General features: G+C 46.4%; 1 protein-coding gene across 3 annotated transcripts in view; it reads left to right on the forward strand.

The window, feature by feature from the left end:
- LOC137432812 (ras GTPase-activating protein nGAP) overlaps positions 1 to 14,092 on the forward strand; it is a 234,643-nt gene that overhangs the window by 179,562 nt on the left and 40,989 nt on the right. For 2 of the 3 annotated variants that reach the window (XM_068125041.2, XM_078783644.1), the window contains exons 4-6: positions 13,092 to 13,189; positions 13,412 to 13,515; positions 13,635 to 13,785. In XM_068125041.2, coding sequence (XP_067981142.2) covers positions 13,092 to 13,189; positions 13,412 to 13,515; positions 13,635 to 13,785 — 353 coding nt within the window. Of the gene's footprint in view, positions 1 to 13,091; positions 13,190 to 13,411; positions 13,516 to 13,634; positions 13,815 to 14,092 lie in introns of those variants that run through there. The other variant, XM_068125042.2, reaches the window with a different exon arrangement.

Raw genomic sequence — 14,092 nt, forward strand, 5'->3', positions numbered from 1 at the left:
CGTTGGTGAAGTGTGCGACAGGTATGGTGTGCGAAGGAGGAGGTGTGCTAGAATGTCCGACTCGGGTGTGTGAGGAAAAAGTGCGCGCCGAGGAGTGAGGGTGCTGTCGAGAGTGAGTCGGTCGTAGCGCGTGTGCGAGGGAGCACATGGAAGCGCGTAGTGGGGAGTGTTACAGAGGATGTAACGAGAGAGTGCACACCTGTGGTGAGTGTTACGGAGGAAGTAACGGGAGAGTGTGCGCAAGAGGATGCGCGAGAAAGGTGTGTAACGGACAGGTGCATGAGGAAGGAGTGCGCTGTCAAAAGTAAGGGAGAATGCACGCCTGTGGTGAGTGTTACGGAGGGTGTAACGGGAGAGTGTGCGCAAGAGGATGCACGAGAAAGGTGTGAAACGGACGGGTGCATGGGGAAAGAGTGCGCTGTCAAGAGTAAGGGAGAATGCACACCTGTGGTGAGTGTTACAGAGGATGTAACGAGAGAGTGTACACCTGTGGTGAGCTTTACGGAAGGTGTAACGGGAGAGTGTGCGCGAGAAAGGTGTGTAACGGATGGGTGCATGAGTACAGAGTATGCTGTCGAGAGTAAGGGTGAGTGCGCGACCGAGTGTGGAGGTGAGAGTAGTAAGAGTGACACGGAGCGTGAGTTGGTTGTGGCAGGTGAGAGAGGATGTACACCTGGAATGGAAGGATGAACACCTGGAATGGTAGAGCATGTGTGGGAATGCACACTCGAGTTAGTAGTGAGGCACGTGGTTGGGTGTGCAAGTGAGAGCACACCTGTGGTTGTCACAGAGGAGGTGACCGAGAAGGGGGCGTGAAGAGGTGTGTTGGTGAGGTGTGCGAATGACGAGTGTGTGCAAAGGTGTGCGGTGGTCAGGTGTGTGACCAAGTCTGTGAGCGAAAGAACGAGTGCAATAGCGAAGTACGCGGGGTGTACGGGCGGCGTTGGAGCACCGAGCTCGGTGAGGGTGAAAGGGGTAGCGTATGCGTGTGAGCATGCAGGTGAAGCATCGACGGTAACCGGGTTAGCGGTTAGAACGACATTTAGCCGAATCGGGCCTTCGGTGCGCGCCGAGCAGGTTCGCGTGCCGCGAGGACCAGCGGGGATCCGAACCACGGCGGTTTCGAAAGAACCGCCGTACGCGATCCACGCTGGGCCTCGCTCGGAACGGCCGCGTCCGTGCTCCACTAGGCGGAGCGGGCAGCCCGATAGGAAGGGTCGTCATGGCGACCCCTTTTTGTTGAGGCGTTCCGGCAGGTCGAGATCGGGCCATTGGACGGCTCTGTGCCGAGATGGTGCGTGGGATCTTGGCCCGGGTAAGCCCCCGTCCCTGCACCGAATGCGGGACGTATCCAGCCGCCGGCACCAAGCAACCCGCATTCATTGCTCGGCCGTTCGAAGCCGGGCTGTAGAAGTGAATTGGCGCACCGAGAGGCACTAGTGAGTAGACTGTGATGATGAGGATAGTGTTTTGGCCCCGAAATTAGAAAAACAAAATTTGATGAGTGGCAAAGGATTGGCAGTAATGATTGGCAGATGATGGGTAGTGATTGGCAAATTTTTGATTTGTTGAATTAGGACAAGCAAAATTTATAGTTTGAGATACCCGATGTGGGGGGATGGCAACTCTGCCATCTCTCACATGCGGGGGCAAAGTAGCACTAGTTATGGGGTTTATGGCAGTGAAAACTAGCCTGGGAGGGTTTGGATAATGTGTAGGGATCTAGAAAAGATTGACAATAGGTAACGTTAAGATTAGTTAGTGACAATGGTACCTGTAGTGGGGACGCAGGTAGATTAGTGTGGATGATAATGACGTGGTATGTGCTTAGTTTCAAGGGAAGACGGGGAGCACTAAGTTAGCAGGGCAACAGGTAGTTTAGATGATGCCGTGTGAGTGTTGGAGGTGTATTCAGAAGTGTATTGTGAAAAGTGTGTGGTTAAAAGGTGTGATTGCACAGGTGTGCAACTGAACAGGTGTATGGAGCAGTGTATGAGTGAGTGATAGTGATGTGAGTTGTGCTGACCAAATGGTCCAGGAAGGAAGGAGGGTGCAGGTGGCACCAGGTGTGATTGCACAGGTGTGCAACAACAGGTGTATGGAGAATGGTCGTGTGAAATACATGGAGTGTGGAATATATGGAGTATTGGAATGGATGGTCGTGGAGTGAGTATGGGGGAAACTATGGAGTGGAGTGGATGGTGCGAAGGTGTGAATGGGGGAAGGATGGACCCCCATCACGAATACCCGGGGAGGGTAGTGTAAGTGTTAGGTAGAGGGTACAGGTAAATTGTGGTTGGATATTGGCATCTGTGGTGCGGGTGAAAGAATGGTGTTTGGATGGGTGCATTAGTGTTGTGGAAATGGCTGGGCGTGTAGCCTGTTAGTGTGTGTAGTTGGTTTGGGCACTCCACCACTGTGAGGATGTCGGCCAGGTGAGGCCGCAGTTGGGCTCTGGGAGCCGGTAGAGTTGTTGTGGATGGGGCCCGAGGATCCGGAGGACGGACCCGGGTAGCCCAGTGCCAGAGGGCACCGAGGGGTGACAGAGCCAAGAGGGGCCTTCCCCAATTAGATAGGTTAGGGTGAGGAGCTAGGTAAGCTCGGATGGCAACTGCAGTGGTGGAGGTGTGCAGGTGGGTAGACCTGCTGGGAGAGCTACACGTCACAGCCCAGAAATTGTGCAAGGGCACCGGGAGATGAATCGGGGGAGTGAGACCCCAAATTGAGAAGCACCACAGTTTGGTCAATGGGAATTGGTTTTTAAAACCACATAGAGTAAGATTGCCAATGGTTTGGCAGGGAAAGACCCCGGGTAGTGTAAAGTGTGTTAAAGTCATTTAGAGGATAGTTAGGATTGAAGTCTCCTCGCACCATCTGCATCCACTCACCTGGGATGACATACCTCCACACCATGCCAGGTTGTTTTATTATTTTTGATGCAAATGTTTGGATTGTGAGACGCATCATGACGTGGGTGTGACATTGTGCTTTGATGTTCCATCTCTCCCTCCTTATGAGGATTGATGATGAATTGGGTGATGGCAAATTTTGGTTAGAGGGATTGTGGGAACGAATTTGGTATAGTGGAAATATGGGGAAGACGTGACAGTAGTGATGAATTTGTAAATGTGTAGATTTTTGTAAATATGGGGTAAGGGCAAGGGTAGTGTAGGTGACAGGGGGGGGTGACGTACGGTAGGGACGAGCTTTCTCACTTCGCTCTCTGTACGCACTTCGCCTTGCATTGCCTTGATTGATGTGTACCGTTGTGACCTTACCCCTCGCTCATCTGTCTTTCCCCCCTTTGTCTCCCACATGAGGACCTGTGCGCCACTGGGCGCCGAGGGGAGCGTGCGTGAGTCCGCCATTGTGCGCCCGGAACTCCCAGAACCAGCTGTCTGCATCGATGCACCACATTATGGACCACATGTCTGTGGCCGAGCACCACTTATGGACCCCATGGGTTGGGGCATGGCCCCTCTGCTGGAACCGGCCATGAAGGCCCGAAATCTTGCTGGCGGACCTTGATCACAGGGCACCGATGCCCCACAGGTGAACCACACTAGTCGGCCCTGTGGGCCATAAATAAAATAAATAAAAATGGACACGTTGGGTGCATTTTAATAGTGCAAATAGGCCGCCAGCAAAGGAAGATGACAACACCAGGAAAATAATAATAGCCAGCAGAGGGAGCCGAAGAGCAAGAGACCACCTGCAGGGTTAGGGGTTGTTGTTTTTATTTTTATTGATGAACAATGATGACTGTGCACCGATTCGTGCTTGAGGGTGTGTTGGTGCGTTTTGGGTGCTTTCATGGTGCATTGATGCAGAGCAGACTGTCTCCCCCCCCAAAAGAACAATCACAGGTCCTGGGTTAGTTTTGTAAATAAAAGCAGAGCCATTGTAAATAATGCTCCCCACCGTCAGTGTATAGTTTGAAGACCAATTCCGCAATTCGGTTAGCTGTGGGCGTGAGTCTGTTAGGTAGGGTGCAATGGAGCAGCGGGACATATTTATTTATGTTTTAAAACTGTCGCACTCAGGGTCAGGTTAAAAGTAGATGGAACTACACCTACGTGTCACACTAAGTTAAAGTTATAGGCCCGGGACGTGCCTAAGAGGAGGAGGGTGCAGTGTTGCGGATATGAGGATTGTGTTTTTTTAAATTGTGTTGTATTGTATAGTAAATTGTTGTAAATATCACCCTCTGTAAAATGTAATGATTCCTTGTAAATACCTCCGTAGTGTAAAGGTCAAAGGGCGTCCCATAATTAGTCCATAAAGCATACACGTCAGCCAATCATAGAATACCCCTGTTCGATAGTTATATCTTTATTATGTGTATTAGGGTAAGGCCTTGTCTCCCATTAAGATGACACTCCATTGCACCAAGTGAAATAGATAGATTCCCTTCATTCTTCATTCCCATTCCCAAAACTTTCACTTTCCCCTTTCATCATTGCCAAGCCTCGATTGCCAATTACATCCCCTCCAAAACCACCATTGAACATGTGCTCGGGTCAGGGAAGACGGGCGTGCCCGCCCGTCGTCATCAAGGGCGGAGCCAGAGGGTCGCGCGACCAACCAGGGCCGAGGTGAGCACACCGATGGGCGTGTCCTGAAGGCCGGCGGCTTGATCGCCGGAGGCGTTATAAAAAGGCGCGCATGCAAGAAGCAAGGGGTGTTGGTCATCAGTTAGTGGTCGGTGGTGAGGAGTGATTGGACCAAGAGAGAGAAAGAGTGGTTGGACCAAGAAAGAGAACATAGAGAACATCCAAGGAGAGGACATCCCGGAAAGCACACAGCCTGCTATTCGTCGCCTTGCTCGCCAAGGTTGGACTGAGCAGTAGTTAACAGCGAGAAGCCTGTTGTAGTCCTGGAAAAGCGCGCGACGTCCACCGCCACAGCAGCAGACAACAGCAGCAGCAGCGGCGGCCACAGCAGCAGATACAGCAGCTTGGGGCCTGGACGGCGGTTTTGAGCAGGGCCGCGAAGGAACGGGGGCTGCTAAACGTGCCGATCGTGCTGCAGGACCCCCTTGGACCTTCCTCTCCCTCCAGCCATCCACCTCCTGCCTTTCCATCCTTTTGTGTACGTGAGTTTGTTCTGTTTGTTTTGTCCCTGGGGATTTAATTAAGCTTGTATAAGGAATTTGCACTGTGTCTCTAATTCTTCTGTATATTATTTTATTATCTTTCCTTCTCCTTGGTTTTTTTGAGCCTGTAAATAGCAAATAAATTATATTCGTATTTCCAACCTTTTTGTCTGCTTCTTCTTCACATCCGTGTCGCCTTAGTCTTTTCCCTATTGAATATCTGTGGCGCGATCCGGCCAACGTTCGGGTATCGGGTTAGTCGGGGTAACTGTACGACCGCGGGGCCATCCGCTCGGCAAACACAACATCTTATCCGTTGGCCGTAACAATATATATATATATATACACACACATACATACACACAGTGAAACCTTGACTTACGAGTGCACCAACTTACGAGTTTTCCGAGATACGAGCCGTCGCTCGGGTGGTTTATTGCTTTGAGATGCGAGCCGAGATCTGAGTTACGAGCTTACGCCACCCGCCACCAGGTGGGTTCCGGTCACGTGGTTATCTTGCCGTGCAAGCATCTCTGCCGTATATCGCTGCTGTTTTGTTTTCGCATTTTGGTTATTTTGGAGCTTACGCCACCCGCCACCAGGTGGGTTCCAGTCACATGGTTATCTTGCCGTGCAAGCATTTCTGCCGTATATCGCTGCTGCTTTGTTTTCGCATGTTGGTTATTTTGGAGCTTACGCCACCCGCCACCAGGTGGGTTCCGGTCACGTGGTTATCTTGCCGTGCAAGCATTTCTGCCGTATATCACTGCTGCTTTGTTTTCGCATGTTGGTTATTTTGGAGCTTACGCCACCCGCCACCAGGTGGGTTCCGGTCACGTGGTTATCTTGCCGTGCAAGCATTTCTGCCGTATATCACTGCTGCTTTGTTTTCGCATTTTGGTTATTTTGGAAGGGTCCTAAGAAATTGAGTGCCAAGGGCAGTACTGAGAAGAAGAAGAGAATGATGTGCTTGGATATAAAACACGCAATCGTCGAAAAACATGAGCGAGGTGTGCGTGTTGTCGACTTGGTGAGGCGGATGTGAAGGCAGCTGAAGATTTTATTATAACTTTTGCCGAACTGATAGAAGCCGAACGATACATCCCCCAGCAAATCTTCAACTGTGACGAGACAGGGCTCCTCTGGAAAAAGATGCTGAGGAGGACGTATATAACGGCAGAGGAGAAGAGCATGCCAGGCCACAACTTGTTCAGAGTGCCGGCGATAGCTCGCCTTCTCTTTGTGGAAGACACGGTGAGATCCTTAACATCCAACAACTAATGGGACGCAAACGGGGCGCCCAGTTTAGCGGTACACACATTGATGAATCACCCTGCCTGTGATTCACCCATGACAGGTTATAGCTGGGTCGGGATTCAAACCCAGGCTGGACAGTTTAGAGTCAAGTGTGCGTACCTCCAGTCCAGGCCATCCTGCCAACTTGTATGCTGCATACAGGTGAAATATAAAGCGCGAGATATTTTTATATATACTGTATATTTCAAAAAAAATTGGTGTGGTTTTTGGCGGGCTGGAACGGATTAATAGCATTTCAATGCATTTTAATGGGGAAATTTAATTTGAGAAACGAGCAAATTGAGTTACGAGCTCGGTCACAGAACGAATTAAACTCGTAAGTCAAGGTTTCACTGTATATATATATATATATATATATATATATATATATATATATATATATATATATATATATATATATATATAGATATATCGATATATAGATGTGTATAGATGTGTATAGATATATATAGATATATGTAGATAGACATATATATATATATATATATATATATATATATATATATATATATATATATATATATATATATATATAGACTGTATACATCATTTATCGTACCTATGTGTTATGAGTTTGCAAGACTCGCATGTAATGAAGATGTGTTGAGTTCACAAAAACAATGATTATCTTATTTACTGTTGCAAAGTGGTGGAAAACAACCATTTAAATCGACTAAATGAGGTATTGCTATGGCAGTAACTTTGCCAAAAGGCTCTGTTGGTGCTAACCTTTGCTGCAAAGTGTTAAATGTATGAGTAAAAGGACAGAAATGTCAAATTGCTCAAATTGGTTCAAGCTCTTCTGCTACAAACGTTGATGTAGACAAAAGCAGGACGGATGGGGGTAAATTATGAAGAGCAGCATTACGGAAGGGTCTTGCTTCCAATGTCATGGGAATTTTGTGCAAATTATGATCTTCTTTCACCTCATTAACAGCCTCAATTATTCCAACATTGTGGGATCGGCGGAGGAACATTTTTTTTGGGGGGGTTCAAGTGTTTTACGAGCAAGCTGGCCTGGCCCGACGTTCGACTGGAGGTGATTTTTGGGAGAAATTTGGAATTAGTTCATGGTGTTGGCGATGACTTGCCTACTCTTTGCAAAAGGCACCATGGGATCATCAACCTCCAACAACGACCAATGCCGGCAGTCATGTCCACTGGCTCAATGTCCTTCGATGGACGGCGCACACAGTTTATAACTGCGTTGGTATTCGAACTCAGGTTATGGACAACCAAGAGGCGAGTTCACATACCTCTTGCCGATCCTACCAGGTCCACATTTGTGCAAATTATGATTATCACAACATATTGGTGCACCAACAAAAATAAGAGCTTGCCTGTTCTCGATTATTATGGTTCAGATAATCAAAAGTTTTCTCCTTCAACACGTGCATATACATGTAGGATTCAATAAATGTATTTGGACCAAATCCGACAATTTGTTTTTGTCTGCATGAAGACTCATTTGGGACAAAATGGCGTTGACGGAATATGTTGCATTCTGACTAAAATGTTTTATTCCAGAACTTTGAAGACCTAATTCCAAATTAACAGGGCTGGTAAGATGGTACAGAGGTGGCGGATCACCTTTTAGCCATCCTCGTGTGGGTTCCATCCCTGACCCGACTATGGACCGTCAGATTGATGCTTCACAGTCAGGGTGTTGCATCACGAAGTGTGTCATCCCTTGCATGGATGTCAACCTGGTTGTCAGCCCTTCTGATAGCATTGATGTTGGATGGTAAAGACCCCACGGTGTATTTTGCATCACCGAGCCATTGTGTGCCAGTATATCTGGCGAAATGCCTGCCCTAACCAATAGCAATTCTATGTGGCAACCTGTCTCAGGTTTTTCTCTTACTGGCCAGTAACAGTCACGATTTTGTCATGTGAGTGGCCCAATCTTCTGTGAATACTATGGCGTGCATTGGCTTTAACTAAGATGGGACTTCTTTTTTTTTTTTTTTTATTGCACAACTGTGTGTGTGTTTGTGTGTGTGTGTGTGTGCGATACTGTGTGCACAAAAACTTTCCCTCGGTTCACTGCAGAGTGAAAGTATCCATTGGTGGATGATGCCAAGCCACAGTGCCCTTTTTTGTGGTGGTTCTTGGCACTGCCTATGGAACGCATCTTTCTGATTCCATTGGGAGTAGATCCGACGCCGCCTGCTCCCAGCAAGGGTGCAAGAGCAGGGAGAGTGGGCATTGCACATATGTGTGTGGCTGCGCCCAAGCGTTAATTGCCAGTTATGTGAGGGAGTGTATTGGAACATATGTGTCGAGTCGACTGTGAAAATCCCATGAATTACTGTTTACTTAAGATAGCTTGCAATTACAGTCAGACATACGGGTGTCCTGCAGTGACTTTGTCCAATGCCTGTTCATCTCCTTGTGGACTTGACTTTTCTTTTTGTGGTAAAAAAAGACTTTCCAGCAAATCGTGGCGCTGCTCTTGGTGCTAGACTGTTAGGTGTTACCTCCCCAAACCCCGGTTACGGTGCGCCTCAGAGTCTGGAGCGGGAACACGGCAGAAAGATTTGTTATTTTGAATGTTCTAATATACCATGGTAAAACCACACCAATGCAATTGTAGAACAAAACAAGTAATTGTATTAAGAACTCTCACACACACAATAACAACACTATTAAAGAAAGTATAATGAGAATATCACTTGCATCAAATGAACAATACCATCATTTCCCAATGCTCTCAAAGCAATAAACTCATGACACACCAACCATGAGTGAAATGTAACATTCCCCAAAGTCCGTGCACGGATCTCCCCACTGGTTGAAGCCGTGCAGAATGATGAGAACAGGCATAGGCACAACGGCGAATGACGAGTTACGTGGTGAGAGGTCGACATGGGAATTGAGCCGATATGTAAACCAACGGCAATCAACACAATGATGTCGATAGGGGAATCCCAATGACAAAACAAGATGCACCACACGGACAGTCTCTTCAAGGACAAAATGGTGTATAGGCCTGTAATGGAGGCGCTTGCTCCCTCCAACAATAACTCACACTTGGTGATAAAACCTGAGATGCAGGTTCAATTGCAATCGCAATATATGACGACGTTGCGGGCAATCTCTTTCATGTGAAGCCTCAACTCCTTCACGACCAATATCAAAAAAGGCCGCTCGCAGCCTCGATGCAACTTTTTGGCTGTATCTCCCTCATGGCCGTCTCGATCTCTGCTCCGCTCCTCCTCCTTCTCTTCCAGTTCCTTTGCCGCATTTTCCTTTTTCCTTCACAAACATTTATTTACCTTTTACCAAAGTCATCTCCGTTTCACACAAAAATTTTAACAACAATATTACCTGAAACTTAAAAATCCTATAAGTATATAATAACAACAATGGCAGAAGTTATGGATATGTAACAAGACCTTCAGGATGGTAATGTCGCCCATATTTGCCCTCCACCTTGATGGAAACATGTGAAACATCTATCAAAAGCATTCATCATTTAAATCTCTTGTGTAATGCAATTCCACCACTACCCCACAACCCCCAACTACCCCCATCCTCATTTTTTACCTGCAGGTCTTCTAGTTCTGATATGAGCAGACTCCCCCTTATCATATTTCAATCGAAGGATGTAGTATATACTTCTTCGGTATTTGCCTCTCATAATGCAACACAATATAAATGTTAAAAAATAATCCCTTTTTAAGGCCATTTTCCCTGCTAGAGCAGGCGGGTCCCATGACAATCATCATTGTTCCCTTTTTGAGGCAATGTTTTTATGGCCGGATGCCCTTCCTGACGCCAATTCTTTAGTCCCCTCTTATGACACGCAGGGATCAGGGTGGTGCAGGTACCTACACAATGGTGCAGGTACCTATTCTAAACCGGGGCACACACCGGCACATTCATCCCAGCAAGCTGGTACTCAATTTGCCAACCTCTGAAGAATGACAGGCTGAGTCAACCCCCCTGGTGTTAATTAAACGATCGACCGGGATTCAAACTCAGGATCCTAGGATTAGGTTAGGCCAGCACCCTAACCGCTAAGCCAACACCAGGCTATACAATATAAAAGTAAAATGGATAAGAATGAATGTGGTATTCAACTACTTACTTGCGAAAAGTAAAACCATGCTATTATCATAACACTTTCGAATATAGCATTCATTATTCAATAGGACAGTGTGCAAACATCCAGTAAGAGAGTAAAATTAAATTTACCTGTTCTATGTTGAGAACATGCATTATGGAAATGCTAACAACGAGCATATAGTAAGAGTATAGAATTGTGAAGATTTGGAGAGGGAGATATAGAATGGTACAAGTATGTAAAGGGAGTGCTAGAATGGTGCAGGTATGTGAAGGGAGTGCTAGAATGGTACATGTATGTAAAGGGAGTGCTAGAATGGTGCAGGTATGTAAAAGGAGTGCTAGAATGGTGCAGGTATGTGAAGGGAGTGCTAGAATGGTACATGTATGTAAAGGGAGTGCTCGAATGGTACAGGTATGTAAAAGGAGTGCTAGAATGGTGCAGGTATGTAAAAGGAGTGCTAGAATGGTGCAGGTATGTAAAAGGAGTGCTAGAATGATGCAGGTATGTAAAAGGAGTGCAAGAATGGCGCAGGTATATGAAGGGAGTGCTAGAATGGTGCAGGTATGTGAAGGGAGTGCTAGAATGGTACAGGTATATGAAGGGAGTGCTAGAACGGTACAGCTATGTGAATGGTGTGGAGTAGTGGTATAATTGTGTGACGTTTGGGATCGAGGATGCCATTACAACTGCTAAATACCCTTTAACTACTGAAAGTGAGCCCTTACAACAACAACAACAACAACAACAACAACAACAACAACAACAACAACAACAACATGCATTTTAAGGCCATTTCCCCTGCAAGAGCGGGGGTTAGCCTTGCGTTCCCCATGACAATCTTCTCCATTTTGCCCTATTTTCTGCATCTCCCCTTGTTAACCCCCTTGCCCGCATTTCTTCTTCCACCATCTTTAGCCAAGTCTTTCTTTGTCTTCCCCGTCCTCTACTTCCTTCTCCATTCATTTTCAGCACTCTTCTCAACCAGTCACTTTCATCCTTCCTCAACACATGACAAAACCATCTCAATCTGTTGCTCTTCACAGCATCAATCACAGGCTCTATTCCCATCATCTTTCGCAATTCATCATTTGTCTTCCTCTCTTTCAACGATACTCTGCACATCCACCAAACCATTCGCATTTCCACCCTTTCCAGCCTTCGTTGCTGCTCTACATTCATGACCCATGTCTCGCTCCTTTAAATCATAACCCTTCTCACACATGCAGCACACACCTTTCCCTTCAGCTTCAACGACACTCCCCTCCTCATCAGCACGCCACTCAGTTCCCGAAACTTCTTCCATGCACATCTCACTCGAGTAACCGTTGCCGAGTCTGATCCACCTTCTCCATTCAGCATGTCTCCGAGGTAGCACATAGCTCATCGATGAGCCCTTAGAAATCGAAATTTCAAAAACAAAGGAAAAAACTATGTTCGGCTTAATTGACTCAGTTTTTCATTATCTTTTCCATGGTGCAACTCTCATCGTCTGCTAATTTCCATCCAATTAGCCACCCAAAGTTTGGTTCATGGGAAAAAAAACTTGAGGTCAAACTTCAAAGAGAGAAATCTTTAACCCTCCCTCCCTTCCCCCCCCCCCCCTCCTCCCCCCCCCCCCCATTCCCTCTCTCTCTCTCTCCCTCCCTGTTTTTAAAATATTTTTCAAACAAAAAAAACCTGAGTTTCGGAAGATATATATGTATCTCTAGCAGCCGTTATGAGGGTTTTTGTCATACTCCCCTCACCTGCTCATACATGGAGCCCAAAGTTTTGATCACTGGATTTGAAAACGTTCAAATCGGTTTCTCTTTTTCTAAATTGAAAAAAAAGAAAGTAAAAACACCTGAAATCGAGATATGTCGCAGAGCTGCTCATTTTTAACCTATATAAGTATATACCCTACTGAACACAAATCCAGTCAAAGGGCGCCCAGGGGGGCTTGATACACTTCAAGTAGTTAACGATTTGTATACACTTCCCGACATTGCCAACTGACATATAATTTTGCAAAGCAGGTGGCCACATAATTATAAGGTAATTTTTGTGATGAGAAAAATCCGCACACGCAATGATAGTGGTACCGTGTAATGCACGTTCAGTTCATGTGAGTGTTCAGTGGGACTTTCTTGTGTAAATAAGAGGAAAGGCCTTGATTTGGCAAGATGGTCAATCCTCTGTTTGACCAACACGTAGAGCTCACAATGTGAACCCAAGGTTTAAATTTGCTGAAGACATTGTGGGATTTTCATTGTTTGCAATTGAGTGGAACCAAGTGGGACAGCTGGCTCGTCATCCTTATTGAACGACATTGGGCTCTCTCATGAAGTGAAACTCATGACTGCTTTGAGGTAAGCTTCCTCTTTCAGAGCTTTGCTGCCATGAGTACATTGACATAATAGCTTAGGATATGTCATTTGAAAGTAACAGGATATTTTTTATATAAACAGCATGTTGTAATAATAGAATACTTTATGAACAACATAAACACACAAATGAGCTTGAGCCTTGAGATGGGTTGTGCGTTTTAGCATCATATCAGTTGTTGGTTGTAGTGTCATAGTGCTTAACAGTTTAACAATGGCATGTGTCCGCCCCTTCCTGTCCCAGATTACCCCGAGGAGCAGCTGGGCGGCAGGCTGACCACTCACAGCAGCAGCATGGCGGAGAACGGAAACCTCGTGGACAGCCCACCGACTTCGACAAAAGTACTGCACGCAACATTGTCTGCTCTTAACTTGTAGTCTTCCCTGACGATGCACTAAACCTACTCCGCTACTCGGGTGCCATGTCCATGCACTGTGTGATAATCAGGAGGTGTAACTTAGCCTGGGGTTTGAGAGTTTTACACTTTGCATTTCCATGCAAGTCAATACAAACGACATGTAGAAAATGTCTCCTTTCTTCATCTCCTTCCCTTTTCTCCTCAGGGACTCCTGCGTTTACGCAGCTCATTGAAACGTAGAAAGAGCAAGCTGGAGAGAAACGTGAGCTTTCGTCTTCCCATTCTGCGGAGCTCCTCGCGCGGTGACAGGTGATTTGGAGATCTGACGGTCTTGTTTAACCGTTCAGCATTGCGTCTTCAATCGGGCCTACGACGTCTGGTGTGAGTCCTGATTGGATCGTGCAGCTCCTTTTCCGCTGTCCGCGCAGATCCGCAATGCCTCGTCTCAAGGCTTCTCGCTCGCACGAATCTCTGCTGAGTCCCAGCAACGCAGTCGAGGCGCTGGACCTGGCGCTCGAGGAGGACGTGGTTATCCGTGCTCTTCACAGCAGCATCCTGGGGCAGGATTTTTGTTTTGAGGTGTGCTGGAGGCTCGGACCAAACTTGGGGTAAAATCTACCAGTCTGCCAAGGCAGGAATTTAAATTTTTTAATGATTGCACATTAAACATTTTACTTCTTTCACTATATGTGCATAATCTCATGAAAGAAAAATGATGAGCTTAACCTTATTCATCTTAATTATTTAATTATGTGAGAGTTGGCAAGCATCTTATGTCTCTCAGATTTTTTCATACAATGCAGGTGCTTTATTTTATTTGCAATACACGTAACTTACTTGGACTATTATTCTGATGTATATATAAAAGTACTCAATGCTATTATTC

This window comes from Myxine glutinosa, chromosome 8 (assembly GCF_964187855.1).
Source record: "Myxine glutinosa chromosome 8, kmMyxGlut1.1, whole genome shotgun sequence".
Taxonomy (NCBI): Eukaryota; Metazoa; Chordata; class Myxini; order Myxiniformes; family Myxinidae; genus Myxine; species Myxine glutinosa.